This window comes from Mobula hypostoma, chromosome 1 (genome assembly GCF_963921235.1).
Source record: "Mobula hypostoma chromosome 1, sMobHyp1.1, whole genome shotgun sequence".
Taxonomy (NCBI): Eukaryota; Metazoa; Chordata; class Chondrichthyes; order Myliobatiformes; family Myliobatidae; genus Mobula; species Mobula hypostoma.
In genome coordinates this window covers 224,138,057-224,157,279 of record NC_086097.1, presented here as the reverse complement: position 1 = coordinate 224,157,279, position 19,223 = coordinate 224,138,057, and the positions used below count along the sequence as shown (strand labels likewise).

The 19,223-nt window shown below is 40.2% G+C and overlaps 1 protein-coding gene across 5 annotated transcripts in view; it reads right to left on the bottom strand.

The window, feature by feature from the left end:
* Positions 1-935: 935 nt before the first annotated feature.
* Positions 936-19,223, bottom strand: part of gdap1 (ganglioside induced differentiation associated protein 1) — a 90,432-nt gene continuing 72,144 nt past the window's right edge. For 2 of the 5 annotated variants that reach the window (XM_063065230.1, XM_063065251.1), the window contains exons 5-6: positions 15,546-15,660; positions 10,879-14,957 (exon numbers count right to left, since the gene is read on the bottom strand). In XM_063065230.1, coding sequence (XP_062921300.1) covers positions 14,614-14,957; positions 15,546-15,660 — 459 coding nt within the window. In that variant the 3' untranslated portion in view covers positions 10,879-14,613. Of the gene's footprint in view, positions 952-4,958; positions 5,140-10,807; positions 14,958-15,545; positions 15,661-19,223 lie in introns of those variants that run through there. The other 3 variants (XR_010020064.1, XM_063065240.1, XM_063065225.1) reach the window with 3 other exon arrangements.

The window sequence follows — 19,223 nt, the reverse complement described above, 5'->3', positions numbered from 1 at the left end:
AAGGGTGAAAGTTGAAAAGTTTAAGGGGAACGTGAGGGGGAAAGTTCTTCACCTAGCACAAGCGGTACACACGAGCTCGATTTCAACGTTTAAGAGAAGTTTGGGTAGGTACATGGATGGTAAGGGTATGGAGGACTATGGTCCCACTGCAGGTCAATGGGAGTAGGCAGGTTAAATGGCTAGGAGAGGACTAGATGGGCCAAAGGGCCTGTTTCTGTGCTCTACTTTTCTATGATTCTCTGAAGAGGACTGAGAGCAGAGCAGGTGAAAATCGCAAGGACAAAAGCTGAGTGATTGGACCTGACTGTGGCACAGGAGGAAAAACAGGAGTGATGTGCAGAAGTTAAATAAGTGACTACCTGAAATGAGCCACACAAAAGCTATTAATTTAAAAGTCTAAGCATAAAGTGTTAATAAACTAGTTAAATAAGAGCTCCTGCTGAGAGTGCTCCAAGAATCTGGGCACAAATTAAAATGCAGAATTCAGCTGTTACCTCAGCCATGCATGAACTGCAATGGGAGCAAACGGGTTATAGCGTTAAAAGTACAGCTGAAATACCAACTACGACTGTTAGTTCACAGACCGTGGCACCATAACTGGGAGAAAGGAGAAAGAGCTGTTCCATTGGCCCGCATTCTACTTCATACAACATGAGTTCTGTGTCTGGCTGAATCACAAGGCTGTCCAACAATGAGCTATAAACTAATAAACATATACGAACATTTTGGTGTGGGTGAAGTCCAAAAACATAATGAAAGTGTTGTAGAGACGTTTTTAGTAAAATATAGTTAATCTGCTATCTAATTACCTTCTGAAGGTTGCCTAGTACCTCCTCTGCAATATGTCCTGCCTTCTCAAGTCAAGTCAAGTTGCTTTTATTGTCATTTCAACCATAACTGCTGGTACAGTACATAGTAAAAACGAAACAACATTCCTCCAGGACCATGGTGCTACATGAAACAACACAAAACTACATTAGACCAGACCTAGACGGGACTACATAAACTGCACAAAACAGTGCAAGACAGTACAATAATTAATAAACAAGACAATAGGCACAGTAAAGGACAAATTACAATATAATAATAAATGATGTAAATGTAAATGAAAATGGAAATTCTCCTCTTACTCCAAATGTTCCTGCTCTCTGCTGCCTTTCCTGTCACTCAGCTTTGTTTTCCAGGCCAAAGGCAGATCCACCATGTTACCAACAACTGAGATCAGTCTATGAGATATATAACCATATAACCATATAACAATTACATCATGGAAACAGGCCATCTCGGCCCTTCTAGTCCATGCCAAACTCCTACTCTCACCTAGTCCCACCGACCTGCACTCAACCCATAATTCTCCATTCCTTTCCTGCCCATATAGCTGTCCAATTTAACTTTAAACGACAACATCGAACTTGCTTCAACCACTTCTGCTGGAAGCTCGTTCCACACAGCTACCACTCTCTGAATAAAGACGTTCCCCCTCATGTTACCCCTAAACTTTTGCTCTTTAACTCTCAACTCATGTCCTCTTGTTTGAATCTCCCCCACTCTCAATGGAAAAAACCTATCCACGTTAACTCTATCTATCCCCCTCATAATTTTAAATACCTCTATCAAGTCCCCCCTCAACCTTCTACGTTCCAAAGAATAAAGACTCAACTTGTTCAACCTTTCTCTGTAACTTAGGTTGATGAAACCCAGGTAACATTCTAGTAAGTATTCTCCGTAAATGTAATGCACGTCTCTGAGATGGATCAGACGCGTGCATTAACAGCAAGGTTTGCACCCATCAGAAAAAAAAGTTCTAGTTCCAGAAACATATAGCAAAGTGCCCAGCCATTAGCCAGCAGCATGAAAAGACAAAGCAACAATAACTTCTAAGCTCTGCATAGTCTTTTTTTTAAATCACATACAAGTTCAGCACACTGTTATTCAGGCACCTGGCTCACCAAAATTGAGAAAGTGGCCTTTAAAATGCACTTTAACCTAATTTGAATAAAAAGATCATCACTTTTAATGTGTCTGGTATGTACTTGTGATGCCAGCAGGGAAATCTAATCAAAAGTGCCAGAAGAGTGTACTCTGACTGGAAAAACGCATGGGAGTCTTGCCCACTATTGTTCGTGGATTGTGTGACTGATAGGCACCCAAAATTATGCTATTCGCCATCAAATTTCCAGGCAACAAACTCCTCGCAATTCAGTTTTCAGTGATCTGTCAATTATTCATTTTAGTGTAGTGGGAGCTGTCATCTGGAAGGAGCAACATTTCAGAAGTTTACAAAATGCAGGTGCTCAGCAGTTGCCTGTAATTTTCTGATGTAGTCAATACATAATTAGTAATATTTTTGTGAAAAAATTCATAGCAGTATTATTATTATCTACTTTATAAAATAGCAACCCAAGAAAACACACAATTTAAGCATAAAATTTCTTGCAAGAGTGGTTGTAAATTTATCATTATTTGACAGTATGTGTTCACAATCATGTCACACAAAGCTACAGAAACGAAAGCCTTGTAACGATCACCAATTCATTGCTCGTCCTAGACACTGAGTGATGATTCAGTTAGCTTTTGATATTTTTCCAAAAATACACAGGAAGTCCAATAGTTCTTGGATCAATTAGATGTTTATTCATGCCTACATAAAGATCCAAATATAGAAAGAAGCTTTTTCAACTACAGCATTTGTTGATCTAATTTTATTTATGGTTGAATCAGTTTTGCAAAAGTATGGTTGTATATGAACCTATGCTTAAAATCAAAATGAAGCGCTTTTGACAGAGTGCATTGCATATGATCTGTGCAGAACCATACATGCTGTAAGAATTCAAATCTAACACCGGAGATTCCAGTATAGAATATTTGAGGTTTGCATATTGTATTTGTGCTCTAGAACCCTCAGCCACAGAAAACAGTTCTGTTTCTATATATAGTGATCTATTTTTCATATTTTTATTTATTTAGAGATACAGCCCAATAACAGGCCCTTCCGTCCCAACAAGCTCGTGTCACCCAATTACACCCACGAGACCAATTAATCTACTGACCCATATGCCTTTGGAATGTGGGAGGAAACCAGAGAACCCAGAGGAAACCTACACGGTCATGGGCAAAATGCAGAAATTCCTTACGGGCAGCAGCGGGAAATGAATGCCAGTCTCTGGAGATGTGACAGCGCTTTGCTAACTGCAACGCTAACATGCCACCCTACTAAAACATTACTTTTAAACAGCTCTAACAAATCACAACTTTATCTCCTGTGTCCCGACAGAGTAACACTTGAAATTTTGAAGTTTTTCTCCGTATTTCTATTTCATCAAATTAGGCTGCATCTGATGTCCGTTGTATGCTCAGCATCCTCTCAAAATGTTCCCTAAGCGCAGCACTCAAAATTTCAAGTGCAGACTTACTAAGATTTTGTGCCCACTGTTAGATATAGGCTTTTACAGTTGTATATCTTACCGAAATATTACTGTTTCATCAGCTAATTTTGAACTTAAGAGTTCTATTGATTAATGGTTTTACAAGAGAATCTCCAAATCTATTTATAGTCATAAAGTTTACATTTGGTAGCACAGACACATAAAGCCAACACTGAAAATGACTAGTCACGTCACATGAAATGAAAGATGAAAATAAAATAACCTTTGCAAGAAATGACATATATTAGTGATTTTTAATTCCACATTTTGGATTTTTGAGGGCAATTTTCTGCTACCTGGACTGCTATAATGCAGTACATCCATTTTTAGAAACATAGACCTCCTTCTGAAGAGGGAGGAGAAGATGGCGGCGCAACGCAGCGCACGCAGCCGTTCCAAATGAATATCGATTATGTGTAACTAGGGGCCGTGCACAATCCGGATTTGATGGAGACAGCCGTGAAAAGCGCAGAGAAACATCTGAAGTAACTTCTGAAATGCCCGCTTCGCTGCCGCTGCTACTGTGCGATCGAGAATCTCCAGAGACGAAGGCCCCAAATCCTCGGCTTTGTCTATTGCCTGTTGCCGGGGCTGGGTCGAAGCACTCGGCAGAGATGGTACTCAATGCTCGGTGTCAAAGAGGTGGTCGGAGGCTCGGAGTTTTCAGATGGACTCGGAGTTGGACTGTGGTCGGATGCTTCCAGTATGCTGCACCGGCAAGTTGGCGGCACTGGAGGTTCATCATCTGCGTGAGATGATGGGACTTTCGAGAGACTTTGAGACTTTTACTGTGCCATGGTCTGCTCTTATCAAATTACGGTATTGCTTTGCACTGTTGTAACTATGTGTTATAACTATGTGGTTTTTGTTAGTTTTTAAGTCAGTTTGTCATGTGTCTTCATGATATCATTCTAGAAAAACATTGTATCATTACTTAATGCATGTATTACTAAATGACAATAAAAGGGGACTACGTGTCCTCATAATCATAATAATAATAAGAGCATAAAACATAAACTATACACCACAGGGAAGGCCATTCAACCCACACTGTTGTGTGAATCAGCTAAAAAGCAAATCAAAAACACTCAAATACTAACCCCTCCTACCTACACCATGTCCATATCCCTCCATCTTCCTCACATCCATGTGCCTATCCAAATGCCTCTTAGAAGCCTCTAACATATTTGCCTCTACCACCATGCCAGGCATGGCATCCCAGGCATCCACAGCTCTCTGAGTAAAAAAACTTACCCCTGACATCCCCCTTGAACCTACCCCCTCTCACCTTCAATGCATGCCTGCTGGTGTTAGACATTTCAACCCTGGGAAACAGATACTCTATCAATGTCTCTCATAATCTTATAAACCTCTGTACACAGTAGTCTTGGGGTGGACTCATCAAGGTCTTTTATAATTGCAAAAGAGTATCTATACTGCTGTTCTGAAATCCTCTCTTATTATAGGCTAAAATGCCATTTTCCTTCTCAATCACATGCACACTGACTTTAGTGACTTCTTTACAAAACTGACCTGAACAGTAGCACTACTGAATCGGCCAACATTTAACTTTTCTTCTGTGACATACGTGCAGCAAAGTGGATAGTTTCACATTTGTCCTTCTTGCGTCGAATTTACCCATTCGCTTGGCTTATGTTTCCTTACGTCCTCCTCCTCACTCACAGTTCCACCTAGCTGTGTAGATTCATCAGACCTAGAAATATAACAGTAATAAACACAAGAAATTCTGCAGATGCTGGAAACCCGGAGCAACAGACACAAAATGCTGGTGTAAATCAGGTCAGGTAGCATCTCTGGAAATGAATAAACAGCCAACGTTTCAGGCCGAGACTATTCTTCAGGACTCAAAAGGAAGGGGAAGATGCCAGAATAAAAAGGTGAAGGGGTGGCGTGGGGTGCGGTAGGAGGCTATCTAGAAGGTGACAGGTTAACAGTTAGTTCCTTTAGCCAAATCATTGATTTTTTTTTGGGACCCAGATACCAATTCCTGCACTACCTCATTAGTCACAGCCTACCTACATTAGAAAGAGCTATCTTCTCACTTTGTTTTCAGTCCAATAACCAATTATCAATCCATTTTAGTAAATTATTTTCAACTTGGTATGCTTTACCTTGTCGATCAACTTCCTGTGCGGGACCTCCATCAAAAGTCTTCGGAAATTCCAAATGCAGCCCGCCAATTTTATATATTCCGTTATTCTCAAAGAACTCCAGAATATCAGTTGAATATAACGTTTTAACAAATCCTTGATGATTCTTCTCAATCCTATTATTTTGTTAAATGTGTTCTAAGACTGCATTCCTTTATATCATACGTTTATTCTTTTTCCCAGCAATCTCCTAATATACCCTATTCCAAATAAGATGACAGCACTCTCAGGCGCAGTGGCCTATCCGGGTCCAATCAAAGGTGTATTTGTTCATCCTGTACGTCTTTTATATGACTGCAACTCACCGCTGATTATGAAGAACATATATGAAGGACTATCTCATCATCGGGTTGCTCAATAGTGAGAGCTGGACTTATTGCTTACCGTTTTCGTGTTGTCACCTGGACTCGTTGCATACTGTTGCACTGAGATGGTGTCATTGTCATAGACTGTTTTTATTGTGATCACAAGACTCCGATGGACATTGGCAACGTGAAATACTGTTACCACCATTTGACAAGACTGATATTGAGGGAGATGCGTTGCTTCGGTTGTGGCAGTGACAGAGCCCTCGCCTCAGGGTCGCCTGTTACAGCCACCCAGCGGTGCAGGCACCAGAGGCAGTGTGGGAGAGAACAGGGGCTCCTGTGATTGTGCTGTAATCTGTACTGGGGCGGGAGCTGGCACCGCCTGTGGGTGCTGCCCTCTAGTGACCAGTAGGTGGAAAAACAAGCTGGATCAAGACAACTTACCATCATGCCATTCAAGGACTTAGGCTATATGTAATATATCTTTTGTTACTGTATGTCTCTGAAATCATAACCATATGTGCCATTTGTGCTACGTGTGGTGTACTGTGTGCTTTTGCCAATGTGTTTTGCACCTTGGCCCTGGAGGACCACTGTTTAATTTGCCTGTATGCATGTATGGTTGATTAATTAAACCTGAACTTCAACTTCAGAAGTCTACATCTTTTAACACTTCCACAATTTTGATAAACATTTTTATACTCTCGAATTATTTACAATAACTTTGTCAATTTTTGACTTTAAGTTACATTAACTTTATGTTGCTTAGCTAGTACAGCCATTATCTCACAAAATTCGACTGATCTTCTGTAGGGCAGCACAGCACCAACAATCAGAGGTCAATTCCTACCGCTGTCTGCATGGAGTTTGTACTTTATCTCCGTCACTGCATGGGTTTCCTCCCACATTTCAAGAAGTACATGTTAGGGTTAGTAAGTTGTGGGTGTGCTATCTTGGCACTGGAAGCATGGTGACACTTGAGGGACAACCCCAGCACGTATTAGGACTGTACTGGTCATTGACATTAATTACTCTCTTTCACTTTGATGTTTGGGTGTACATGTGACAAACAAAGATAATCCTTAAATCTTTAATCTTAAATTTGCATGCTGTCCCTGTCATTGTATGGGTTTCCTTTAAATTGATAAGCTATTGCAAATTGTCTTTAGTGTGTAGGTGAGTGTAGCGTTTGATGTGAGTCAATGGGAAAGGGGAGAGAAAATATGATGAATGTAAGCAGGGATACTGAAATTTGATAGCACAGACTCAGAGGGCTAAAGGAGAATCCGAATCAGAATCAGGTTTATTATCACTGGCATGTGACGTGAAATTTGTTAACTTAGCAGCAGCAGTTCAATACATGATCCAGCAGAGAAAAAAAAATAAAATTATAATTAAACAAGTAAATCAATTACAGTATATGCATATAGAATAGATCTTAAAAATGTGCAAAAACAGAAATACTATATATTTTTTTAAAAAGTGAGGTGGTGCCCAAAGATTCAATGTCCATTTAGGAATCCGATGGCAGAGGGGAAGAAGCTGTTCCTGAATCGCTGAGTGTGTGCCTTCAGGCTTCTGTACCTCCTACCTGATTGTAACAGTGAGAAAAGGGCATGTCCTGGGTGCTGGAGGTCCTTTATAATGAACGCTGCCTTTCACAGACACCGCTCCCTGAAGATGTCCTGGGTACTTTGTAGGCTAGTACCCAAGATGGAGCTGACCAGATTTAGAACCTTCTGCAGCTTCTTTTCAGTCTTGTGCAGTAGCCCCCGCATACCAGACAGTGATGCAGCCTGTCAGAATGCTCTCCACAGTACAACTATATAAGTTTTTCAGTGTATTTGTTGACATGCCAAATCTCTTCAAACTCCTAATAAAGTATAGCCGCTGTCTTGCCTTCTTTATAGCTACATCGATATGTTGGAACCAGATTAGATCCTCAGAGATCTTGACACCCAGGACCTTGAAACTGCTCACTCCCTCCACTTCTGATCCCTCCAAAAGGTGTGTTTTCATGCTGTAGTAGATTCTAATATCACTTCAGATTATGTGACAATCATAGTAATCTATTCAGCTATGTGGAATAGTTTCAGAATTTTATTTATCAAATGTTTACTTTTAATTATATATATTTTTAAAATGTACTTAGTTATTTTCATGCTTTCTATTTTCTACAATTTAATGAAATACTGACAACATTCATGCTATAATTCTGTACGCCAAAGGATCATGTCATATAAATTGACTTCAGCTTTTAAATTAATGGAAGGGTAGTTACTCGCAAAGTCTAAAGATGTACCAGTCAGGTTAATTGGTCATTGTAAATTGTCCCATGATTCGGTTAGGGTTAATCTGGTTTGTAATGGATTGTTGGGATGAGTTGTCTTGAAGGCCTACTCTGTGCTTCATCACGAAATAAAATAAAAAATAACAGCACATCAATTATAAACAAAGTCATAGAATAAAAGCAAAATGTGCTAGAACCTTTTAAACTACTGACTAGGTTGCAACAGGAGTAATGTGAGCGTCACACATCAGGAAAAATGTTAACAGCAGGTCTTCCAGGTATTTCCAAGGATAAGAAACAGGAAATATAAGGAAGGTTAGAAAGTTTGCAAATTTCTCCTTGTGGCAAGAGAATTAGTGGTGAACTAATATGGTCTGTCAAAATAAGGAGTTTTGATAAATTTAACATCACAACAGACCAAACTTCCTTCTTCTGTGCTGAAAGTTTCTTTAATTTTATTGATGGAGCCAAATAATCCAATTACAGTAATGAGCAACAATGGCAAGACTAGGAAGAAAGGGCATATAAACAGATGCTACTATGCATTGTGTTTATGTACGAGGGGTGATTGATAAGTTCATGGCCTAAGGTAGAAGGAGATGAGTTATACAGCTCTTGTTCAATGCACATGAAGGTCAATTCTTTGAGTGATTACACAGAAAGTTTGAAGTTAATAACATCGCCTTCTACCTTAGGCCATGAATTTATTAATCACCCCATCTGTGGACACTTTCTGTTGGTCCAAGATCCCTGTGCTCCACAACTGCTGGACTAAGTGTGTAAACGTAGGAGGGACGATGTTGAAAAATAAATGTGCTAGGTTTTCTAAAATTGACTCCTTCTACCTTAGGCCACAAACTTATCAATCACCCCTCATATGTATAATCTTGGCGGTCATAGGGATGACTTACAACAGACTGAAAAGCTTGAGCGTGTAGATATTAAGGAAGAGGATGTGCTGGACCCACTGGAAAGCATGAAGTTGGATAACTCTCCGGGACTGGATGAGAGGTACCCCGGACTACTGTGGGAGGTGTGGGAGGAGATTGCTGGGCTTCTGGCGATAACCTTTGCATCATCAATGGGGATGGGAGAGGTTCCAGAGGATTGGAGAGTTGCGGGTGTTATTCCCTTATGCAAGAAAGGGTATAGAGATAGCCTAGGAAATTATAGACCAGTAAGTCTTATTTCAGTGGTTGGTAAGTTGATGGAGAAGATCCTGAGAGGCAGGATTTATGAACATTTGGAGAGGCATAATATGATTAGGAATAGTCAGCATGGCTTTGTGAAAGGCAGGTCATGCCTTACGAGCCTGATTGAATTTTTTTTGAGGCTGTGACTAAACACATTGATGAAGGTAGAGCAGTACATGTAGTGTATATGGATTTCTGCAAGGCATTTCATAAGGTACCCTATGCAAGGCTTATTGAGAAAATAAGCAGGCATGGGATCCAAGGGGACATTGTTTTGTGGATGCAGAACTGGCTTGCCCACAGAAGGCAAAGAGTGGTTGTAGTTGGGTCATATTCTGCATGGAGGTCAGTGACCAGTGGTGTGTCTCAGGGATCTGTTCTGGGACCCTTAATCTTTGTGATTTTTATAAATGACCTAGATGAGGAAGTGGAGGGATGGGTTAGTAAATTTGCTGATGACACAAAGATTGGGGGTGTTGTGGATAGTGTGGAGAGCTGTCAGAGGTTACAGCAGGACATTGATAGGATGCAAAACTGGGCTGAGAAGCGGCAGATGAAGTTCAACCCAGATAAGTGTGAGGTGGTTCATTTTGGTAGGTCAAATATGATGACAGAATATAGTATTAATGGTAAGACTCTTGGCAGTGTGAATGATCAGAGGGATCTTGGGGTCAGAGTCCATAGGACGCTCAAAGCAGCTGTGCAGGTTGACTCTGTGGTTAAAAAGGCATACGATGCATTGGCCTTCATGAATCATGGGATTGAGTTTAAGAGCCGAGAGGTAATGTTGCAGCTACATAGGACCCTGGTCAGACCCCACTTGGAGTACTGTGCTCAGTTCTGGCTACCTCACTATAGAAAGGGTGCAGAGGAGATTTACAAGGATGTTGCCTGGTTTGAGGAGCATGACTTATGAGAATAGGTTGAGTGAACTCGGCCCTTTCTCCTTGGAGCGACAGAGGATGAGAGGTGACCTGATAGAGGAGTACAAGATGATGAGAGGCATTGATCGTGTGGATAGTCAGAGGCTTTTTCCCAGGGCTGAAATGGCTAGCACGAGAGGGCATAGTTTTAAGGAGATGTCAGGGGTAAGTGGTTTTTTTTTTGTTTGTTTTTCTAAGAAACAGAGAGTGGTGAGTGCACGGTGGTGCTGGTTAAGGCAGAAATGATAGGGTCTTTTAAGAGTCTCCCGGATAGGTACATGGAGCTTAGAAAAATAGAGGGCTATAGCTAAGCCTAGGTAATTCCTCAGGACATGTTCGGCACAACTTTGTGGGCTGAAAGACCTGTATTGTGCTGTAGGTTTTCTATGTTTCTATAATAAGGTAAGAGCTGGCGTCTGTGGTTTGGCAATTTCTAACAATAGCTAAATGGTGCCACACCAAATAATGATGTTAAAGTTCTGCAACTTGGACTAAATCTGTTATGAATGCTAGTGTCAATTAATCAGTAAAGGAAATCTTGAACTGTTATAGCAGTAAGAATGCAAGAGTGAAAGCTGTGTCACTTACAATAATTCACTCAGAGGCGTTTACATCCACCTCCCAAGATCCCAGACAATATAGATTTCATCTTTAATCTAGTCAGGGAACACTGGTTTACAGCAATGGTTCTAAGCTACAGTCAGTAACGCTACAGACCTGTGCTCTAGAACAAACTCCAACACTGGCCTCTATACAATGATGTGGGTTAAAAAATAACTTCAGTCCATGAACTGAGAATAATTATAGAAAGTTAGAGTATTTCGGGGTAAAGATTAAGTACAAACAGTCATCGAGAATTAAGTTTCCACTGAGATGAGCTCAGCATGAAGAACCTGATTTCCTTGATGATAGGTTTGGTGCTCTTGAGAGACGTGATAGGACCTTGGTTAATAGATCTATTTTGCAAACAGCCATATACTTTACACCACAGTTCTATGAACCAGTCAGTGATGACTGCACAAATGTATGAAACTTCAGACAACATGAAGCTATTTACAGACTCAAGGAACTATGTGTTAATGTGCTTCACAATAAAACAATTTTATATGAAGTGAGTTCTCGCCTGAATCAGGTCACTTCTACAAGCTATGAGTTGCAATGTTCTGCTTTATTTTCAAATCCACTCCTTGGTGAGGATATGACTAGGCTGATACAAGAGTTTTTTCCTGAACCGTTCCATCAACATGTTAACAGTACCACTCGCAGTTTAAGATTGTGATTTGCAAAACAACATTTTTTGATGAAAACTAATTTCAGGATCACCACCTACCGGCCACACTAATAATTTCAACTGACAGTCGATGCCTTTATAGATTGATAACTGGTATTGTCAGCCTCTCCTTTCCATTGCTCCTCCTTTCTCTCTGATGAAACGACAGGATAGCAATTAATAAACAGCTTGCTGGGCATGCATTTTGCTGCTCTGCTTCCAACAGTGTGCAGAAATACAATGAAGTGAACTTTTCAATCAGCCAAGCCATCATAGAGAGCTTCCATCTTCTGGGATAACATTATTCCATGTTCTGGCAACACAAACTGGAAAGGAAATATTGACATTGGAAGAAATGCAACATATATTCACCAAGAGCTAAGTTACTCAGAGATTACATTAACCCAATTTGTATTCACCAATACAAAAAGCAGGTCATTTAGTCCAATAACTCTGTCCAACAATCAAAGGTTATTACAGAATGATGATCTACTTACCCCTTAAAGTTTATGGTTAATCTATCACTCTCTGCTAAACCTAACAATTAACATAGCATCAACTGTTATAGACAAATGAAATTCCTAACTTTTACCACTCTTTACATGCAGTTTTTTTCCTAATTACACTAACAAAAGATTTGGTTCTTCTTAAAACAACAGCACCAACAATGCACCTTCCCCAAACACAAGTGCCAGAAATAGATACACTTTCTTTCCCTAGCAATTCTCCTCAAATTCTTGAAAATGATGGTGAAACTTATTTTTTAACATTATAACTTCCAGGGAATAAAAACTATGGTTCTCTCCCCATTTTAAAGAAATTGAGTTTCCTGCTAAGGCCTTTGCACCTTTCTTTTTTATTATAATAATTTTTCAGTGCCCCCCACCCCCACAGATGCAAAGGCAGCTCGGTAAATATTACCTGATGAGCCAGATGCTAAACCATTGAGATCCCAGATTAGTGTGTTCTACTCTACTGGTGATCAAGGAGTATCAGTTGATTCCTTGGTCATGGCTTTTGTTGTACCAGGGAGAGATTAACCAAAATGGACCTTTTCTATGCAAAAAGTGATCAAATTGAAGTATATAAATTGCTAGCAGGAATTCACAAGATAGCTTACAGAAGTGGTGTTTCCACACGTGTTCTCTGGAACCAGGATACAATCAAAGAGAGCCATACAGGATATGAAAAATGTCTTCACCCAGAAGATATTGAATCTTTGGAATTCCTCCTCACCCTAGCCCAAAGGAGGGTGGAGTCTTGTTCCACGCTCTTCTGGGGTTTATTCAAGGTAGATATTACCATATTAAGGGATATGGGATCAGAACAAGTAGCACTGAGGTAAAAGATCAATGCTTAAGGGCAAAGCAGATATGAAGGACAGAATGTCCTATTGAGGTTCTTAATTTTTTTGGACTTGTTCTGGTAGAAAAGCATTAACTGATGTAGCAGACAGGGGAAAGGAGAAATCTGAAATGAATGATCAGCTCTAGCCCTTTTAAGTATTATGTATAAAAGGGAAGATGACAGAGTTTGAGAGGAGAATTCATTATAGGAACAATACTGCATCCTCGTGCACATCTGAACTGTCTTAAAGCTATAACAAAGATAGGCAAATGCTTTTTTGTTTAAAAAACAGAATTTTACTACAAGTGTGTTAAATTTCTTCAACTCTTGATTTTCTCTTATGCATGCCCAAGTAATAAATATTGAAAGCTGGAAAGTACATTGCAAGAAAGTAAATGTACAAACTTACCGAGCATACAAAACAAATTAAGACACCTCTTTTAACAAAAAAATCTTTAGTTAAGGCAGGAAAGCCCAAGGTGATACTTCAGAACAAGGTAGAACATATCCTACAAAGATCAATACATTGCTCATGAACTCTAACTTGATTGTGCAGAATAGACGTTGAACGTACAGAGTCTGGTCAACACACTGGCTGGACATTAAATGATCACAAGACAAAGGAGCAGAAGTAGGCCATTATTCTTATATACTATTCCTCTTGAAATGAATGCCAACATAGCATTCGCTTTCCTTACTGCCGATCCAACCTGGTGGTTAACCTTAAGGGTATCCTGCATGAGGACCCCCCAAGTCCCTTTACACTTCCAATTTTTGAATTTTCTCATCTAAATTATGATCTGCCCAATTATTTCTTCTTCCAAAATGCACAACCATACATTTCTCAACATTGTATCTCATCTGCCATTTCTTTGCCCACTCTCCTAAACTGACCAAGTCTCTCTGCAACCTTTCCGTTTCTTCAACACTTCCTGCTCCTCCACCTATCTTGGTGTCATCCACAAACTTAGCCACAAAACCATTTAATCCATAATCTAAATCATCGATATAGATTATAAAAGGAAGCGGCCCCAACACAGACCCCTGCGGAACACCACTAGTAACCGGCAACCAATCAGAATAGGATCCCTTTATTCCCACCCTTTGCTTTCTGCCTATCAGCCAGTGCTCCACCCATTGCAATATCTTTCCTGTAATTCCATGGGCTCTCATCTTATTAAACAGCCTCTTATGCGGCACCTTATCGAAGGCCTTCTGAAAATCCAAATACACAACATCCACAGCCTCTCCCTTGTCAATTTTATTTGAGATTACCTCAAAAAATTCCAATAGGTTGGTGAGGCAGGATCTTCCCCTCATGGTGTGCAAGTAACAAATACATTCAAGTAGCTACAAACTTTTGATTTGCCTGCAGTCTGAAGTTTATCCGTTAATGTGTAAAATCCATAAACATTACAACAGAATAATCTATTCCCACAATTACCTGGAGCAAAAAATGTTACGAGTTCTTAAAAGTTTACAATTGAGTTGCATTGTGCACAGATTCCACATTTCACAAACATACTCTTTAAAAATAATTAAATAAAATGACAGCAACTCCTTTACACAAAACATAACTTCAATGTTCCTTGATTAGTCTATCTTAGTCTGCTAAGTGCAGTGATTGCAGCATTACAGCTCAGCGAAAGTTTTGCTGAATACGTAGTAATTTCATGCTGAGAAAACCTATGATAGCCTCTTTTTTAGGAACACGAATGCTAAATAACCTAATCCCCCCAGCAGACTTACTACAAAACTAGCTCCCAAAAAGGAGGGAGCACGTTTCTTAGCAACTCGGAAAGCAGTAGGCAGCACTGCTGAAAGCAAAATGTTGTTCACATTCCCCAAGACCTTTCGAAAAGTCCTTCGTTGCAACACACGTTCATAATAAGATTCTAAATTTGGGCGATTTCCACTTCCCCAGTATTTTCGGGCAAGTCCAAGGAACTTGAGGCGATGCAATGTTACACTGAGTGAGACATCTGCAAGTGTAAAAGATTCACCACAGAGCCATGGCTGATGTCCTTCTTCTGCTCAACAGAAAGAAATCCAGATAAATATGTTGCAAGTTTTATACTTACATTTCTTATATTTATTGTCTTATACAGTATTTTCCACAATTTCAAGTGTTGTTTTATTAGTTCACTATTACAAGTTCTCCTTCTAATGAAACTACAGTAACAAAGCAACAATTTTAGACTTCCCTCATCTGCTAGGGAGGAGAGTTGTATTCTTAGAAAACACCAAACAGGAAATGCGAATCAAGATGTGATCTAACAAGACTCAAGAACAACACAACACAAGGACATGGAAGTCAAGATCTAAGCTGATATTTTACTTCATTTTAAATACATACTAACACTAATCAAGGCTAGAATTTTAACATAGATTGACACCAACAGTAGAGTTTTGACTTCTTCTCATTTTTGAAGTACTTTCCAACAAGTGAGAAAAAAAAATCCTCAAACTATCTACCCCAATGGATCTTATACAGCAAAATATCAAAGACCTCAAAATGCCTGCACTTGCGGGATTTTCCCTCAAATTTATCCTGTGGCAATGAGAAAGAAGTAGAATTATGTGGAATTAAGTGTAAAAGTAATTTATTTGATACTGACCCGGAGTTTCTTCAATCCTTCTCTGCAACTCAGTCTCCACCTGGTCTAGAACATTTTCCAGCTCACAGAATATTTTTTTCAGATAGTTTACATTATCATGATCTCGTATCTTAGACTGAAGGAAAAACAGTAACAAAACTACGTCAATGTAATTTATATGGAGGAAAGGAGTTTATTTCCCTTTTCAGAGAAGTACAAAGATATCAAATTAATCAAGAGGATTTACAACGACACAATGTATTGAGGCATAGAATAATTAAGCATTTTCAGTAAGTATATTTGTGCCTCATCAGCACTTTTCCTGCAATATGATCTTTCCAACCTCCTGAAGGATCCTCCTTGTGAATATACAAGTACAAAAACTAACTGACAGAACTTTGATTCAAATTAACTGTGTTTGAATCATATAAGACAGTTTGTCAATGATTGTCAATTTTTGAATTTTCTGGCAAATTAATATTTAGCACAATACAGTTTTAATACAAAAACTGTTCCAAATAATTCTAGATTACTAGAAGTCAGCATTACTAGAAATAATACAAAAAAGCAAGTGGACACTGTTGGGACTTGTCTGCTGAGTGGGAGATGACAGAGAGTTAAAAACAGTTCTTTGTGGATTTTACGCACCAGGTTTAAAAAGCAAGCAGAGTTATTAATAGCTTAGCAAAGGTCAATTAAAAGAAGCAAAGTGCAAGTGGAGTGGCCATTGTGGGAGCACACATAGTTGGAATGGGCCAGGGTTAGAGTGGGACACTTTAGGATCCACAGGCTTCAGCAAGAACATACTGAAGTCAGTTAGTTTTTCAGCAAGTTCTTTTTTCCCCTCATTCTTTGTTTATAAGTACGTGGAAAGTGGGTCCGGGGTATGTTCTTTGTGTGAGATGTGGGAATTAAGACCATAAGGTAAAGGAGCAGAATTAGACCATTTGACCCATCGAGTCTGTTCCACCATTTCATCATGGCTGATCCATTTTCCATCTCAGCCACAATTCCCTGCTTTTTCCCCATATCCCTTCATACCCTGACCGATCAAGAATCTATCAACCTCTGCCTTAAATATACATAAAGATGTGGCCTCCACAGCTCCCTGTGGCTAAGAATTCCACAGATTCACCACTCTCTGGCTAAAGAAATTCCTCATTTCTGTTCTAAAAGGACGCCCATCTATCCTGAGGCGTATTCTCTGGTCCTAGACTCTCCCACCATAGGAAACATCCTCTCCGCATCCACTCTATCGAGGCATTTCAATATAGATCAATTAGGTTTCAATTAGGCCACCACTCATTCTTCTGAATTCCAGTGAGTATAGGTCCAGAGCCATCAAATGCTCTTCATACGACAAGCCTTTTAATCCCAGAATCATTTTCATGAACCCGCTTTGAACCCTCTCCAATGTCAGCACATCTTTTATTTTAAAAAGAGATAATGGGCCCAAAACTGCTCACAATACTCTAAGTGAAGCTTCACCAGTGCTTTATAAAGCCTCAGCATTACATCCTGGTTTTATATTCTAGTCTTCTTGAAATCTGGGAGACCTCCAGCTTCCCCGAAAAATACATCTGCACAAAGTGCAATGAGCTACAGTTCATTAGAGATTGTTAAGGAACTAGAGGTGCAGCTTGATGACCTTCTGCTCATACGTTGAATGAGGAGGAGATAGATAAAGCCACCGGGAGGTAGTCACCACTAAATTGCAGGAGGCAGGTAGCTAGATGACTGTTAGGAGAGGGAATAAGCAACTACTGCAAAGTACCTGGGGCCGTTCCACTCAATAATAAGTATACTGCTTTGGATAAATCTACAGCAATCTAATCTCACTTGCTCACTGCCTTTTATCACCTGGACAACAGTAAATAAGGTTGCTGCTTATTGACTATAGCTCGGTGTTCAACACAATGATACCGTCAGTTCTAACCAACAAACTCCAAAGTGTGGCCCTCTGTACCTCCCTCTACAAGTGGATCCTTGACTTCCTCGCTGGGAGACCACAGTCAGTGTAGAACAGAAATAACATCTTCTCGCTGCATATCAACCCTGGCACACCTCAAGGATGCATACTTAGCCCACTGTTCTACTCTCTCTACATCCACAACTGTGTGGCAGGGCACAGCTCAAACACCACCTATAAATTTGCCAACAACATAACTATTGTTAGCAGAATTTTAGATCAGCTGGTTAAGTGGAGTCACAACAACCACTTTGCACTCAACATCATGACTGTGGACTTCAGGAAGGGGAAGTTGAGTCCTCATCAAGGGATCAGCAGTGGAACTGGTGAGCAGTTTCAAGTTCCTGGGAGTCATCATCACTGAAGATCTATCCTGGGCCCAAGAGACTGATGCAATTACAAAGAAAGCATGACAGCAGTTAGAATGAAGACTTGGTATGTCAACAAAGACGCTCACAAATTTCTACAGATGTACTGTGGAGAGCATTCTAACTGGTTGTATCACTGTCTAGTGTGGAGGGCCAACTGTACTGGATCAAAAAAAGCTGGACTTCAAGGGCAGTAATTTCTGGACTGCTGCCTGTGGCATGTACCAGTGAGAGTAAGAATAGGATGATTTGTCAGATGGATGTGTGGCTGAGGAATTAGTGCAGGGGGAAGATTTCAGGTTTCTGGATCACTGGGATCTCTTCTGGGGAAATGATGAACGACCTGTTAAAAAGGACAGGTTACACCTGAACTCCTGGGAGACCAATATCCTTGCAGACAGTTTTGCTGGAGCAGTTGGGGAGTGCTTAAACTAAATTGGCAGGGGGTTGGGAACCAGCGTGGTAAGGCTGACAATGAGGCAGCTGGTGCACAAGTAGATGCAGTGCGTGGTGAGACGGTGAAGATGGACAGGCATATGATAGGACACAACTGCTGTCAGTGAGAGGAGTTGAAGTATAATATGGCTGCAAAATTGAAGAGAGTGGTTAAAACAGGATTGAAGATGTTATATTTCAATGCAAGCACTGTACACAATAAGGTAGGTTAAATATTGGCAGGTGGGCATCACTGAGTTGTGGTGGAAAGAAGATCATAGTTGGGAGCTTAACATCCAATGATACATATTTGTATCGAAAGAACAGGCAGGTAGGCAGATGGGGTGGTGCGGCTCTATTGCTGAAAAATCATATCAAATCCTTAGAAAGATGTGACATAGGATCAGAAGATGAGGAATTCTTGTGGGTAGATTTAAGAGGCCTCCGAACAGTAGCCGGAAAGTTGGGTACAAATTAAACAGCAGTTTGTAGTTGAGCCCACTGGGGAAAGGGCAATTTTAGATTGGATGTTGTGAAATGAACCAGATTTGAATAGGGAGTTTAAGGTAAAGGGATTCTTAGGAGACAGTGATCATAAGATGATAAAATACACCCTGCAGTTTGAAGTTATAGTCAGATATATAAGTATTAGCGTCGAGTAAGGTGGCAGGGTGGAGATGCAAGAAGCTCCTTCTTGCTGCTAGCCTGCAGGTCACCCTTGGGCAAGGTGTACCATCTGCTTAGCTCTCTGATCAAGGTCACATGAAGCAGGTGGTGCAGGTTCGGGTGGTGGATGGTCATATGAGCAGCTGGTGCACATCACAAGTCCTGGTTACACGACCACTGACATCAGTCAGACAATCTCTGAAGAGTATTTATAATGGCTGGGATCATCCAGAAGGCCACAATATAGCAAAAATTGGTGGG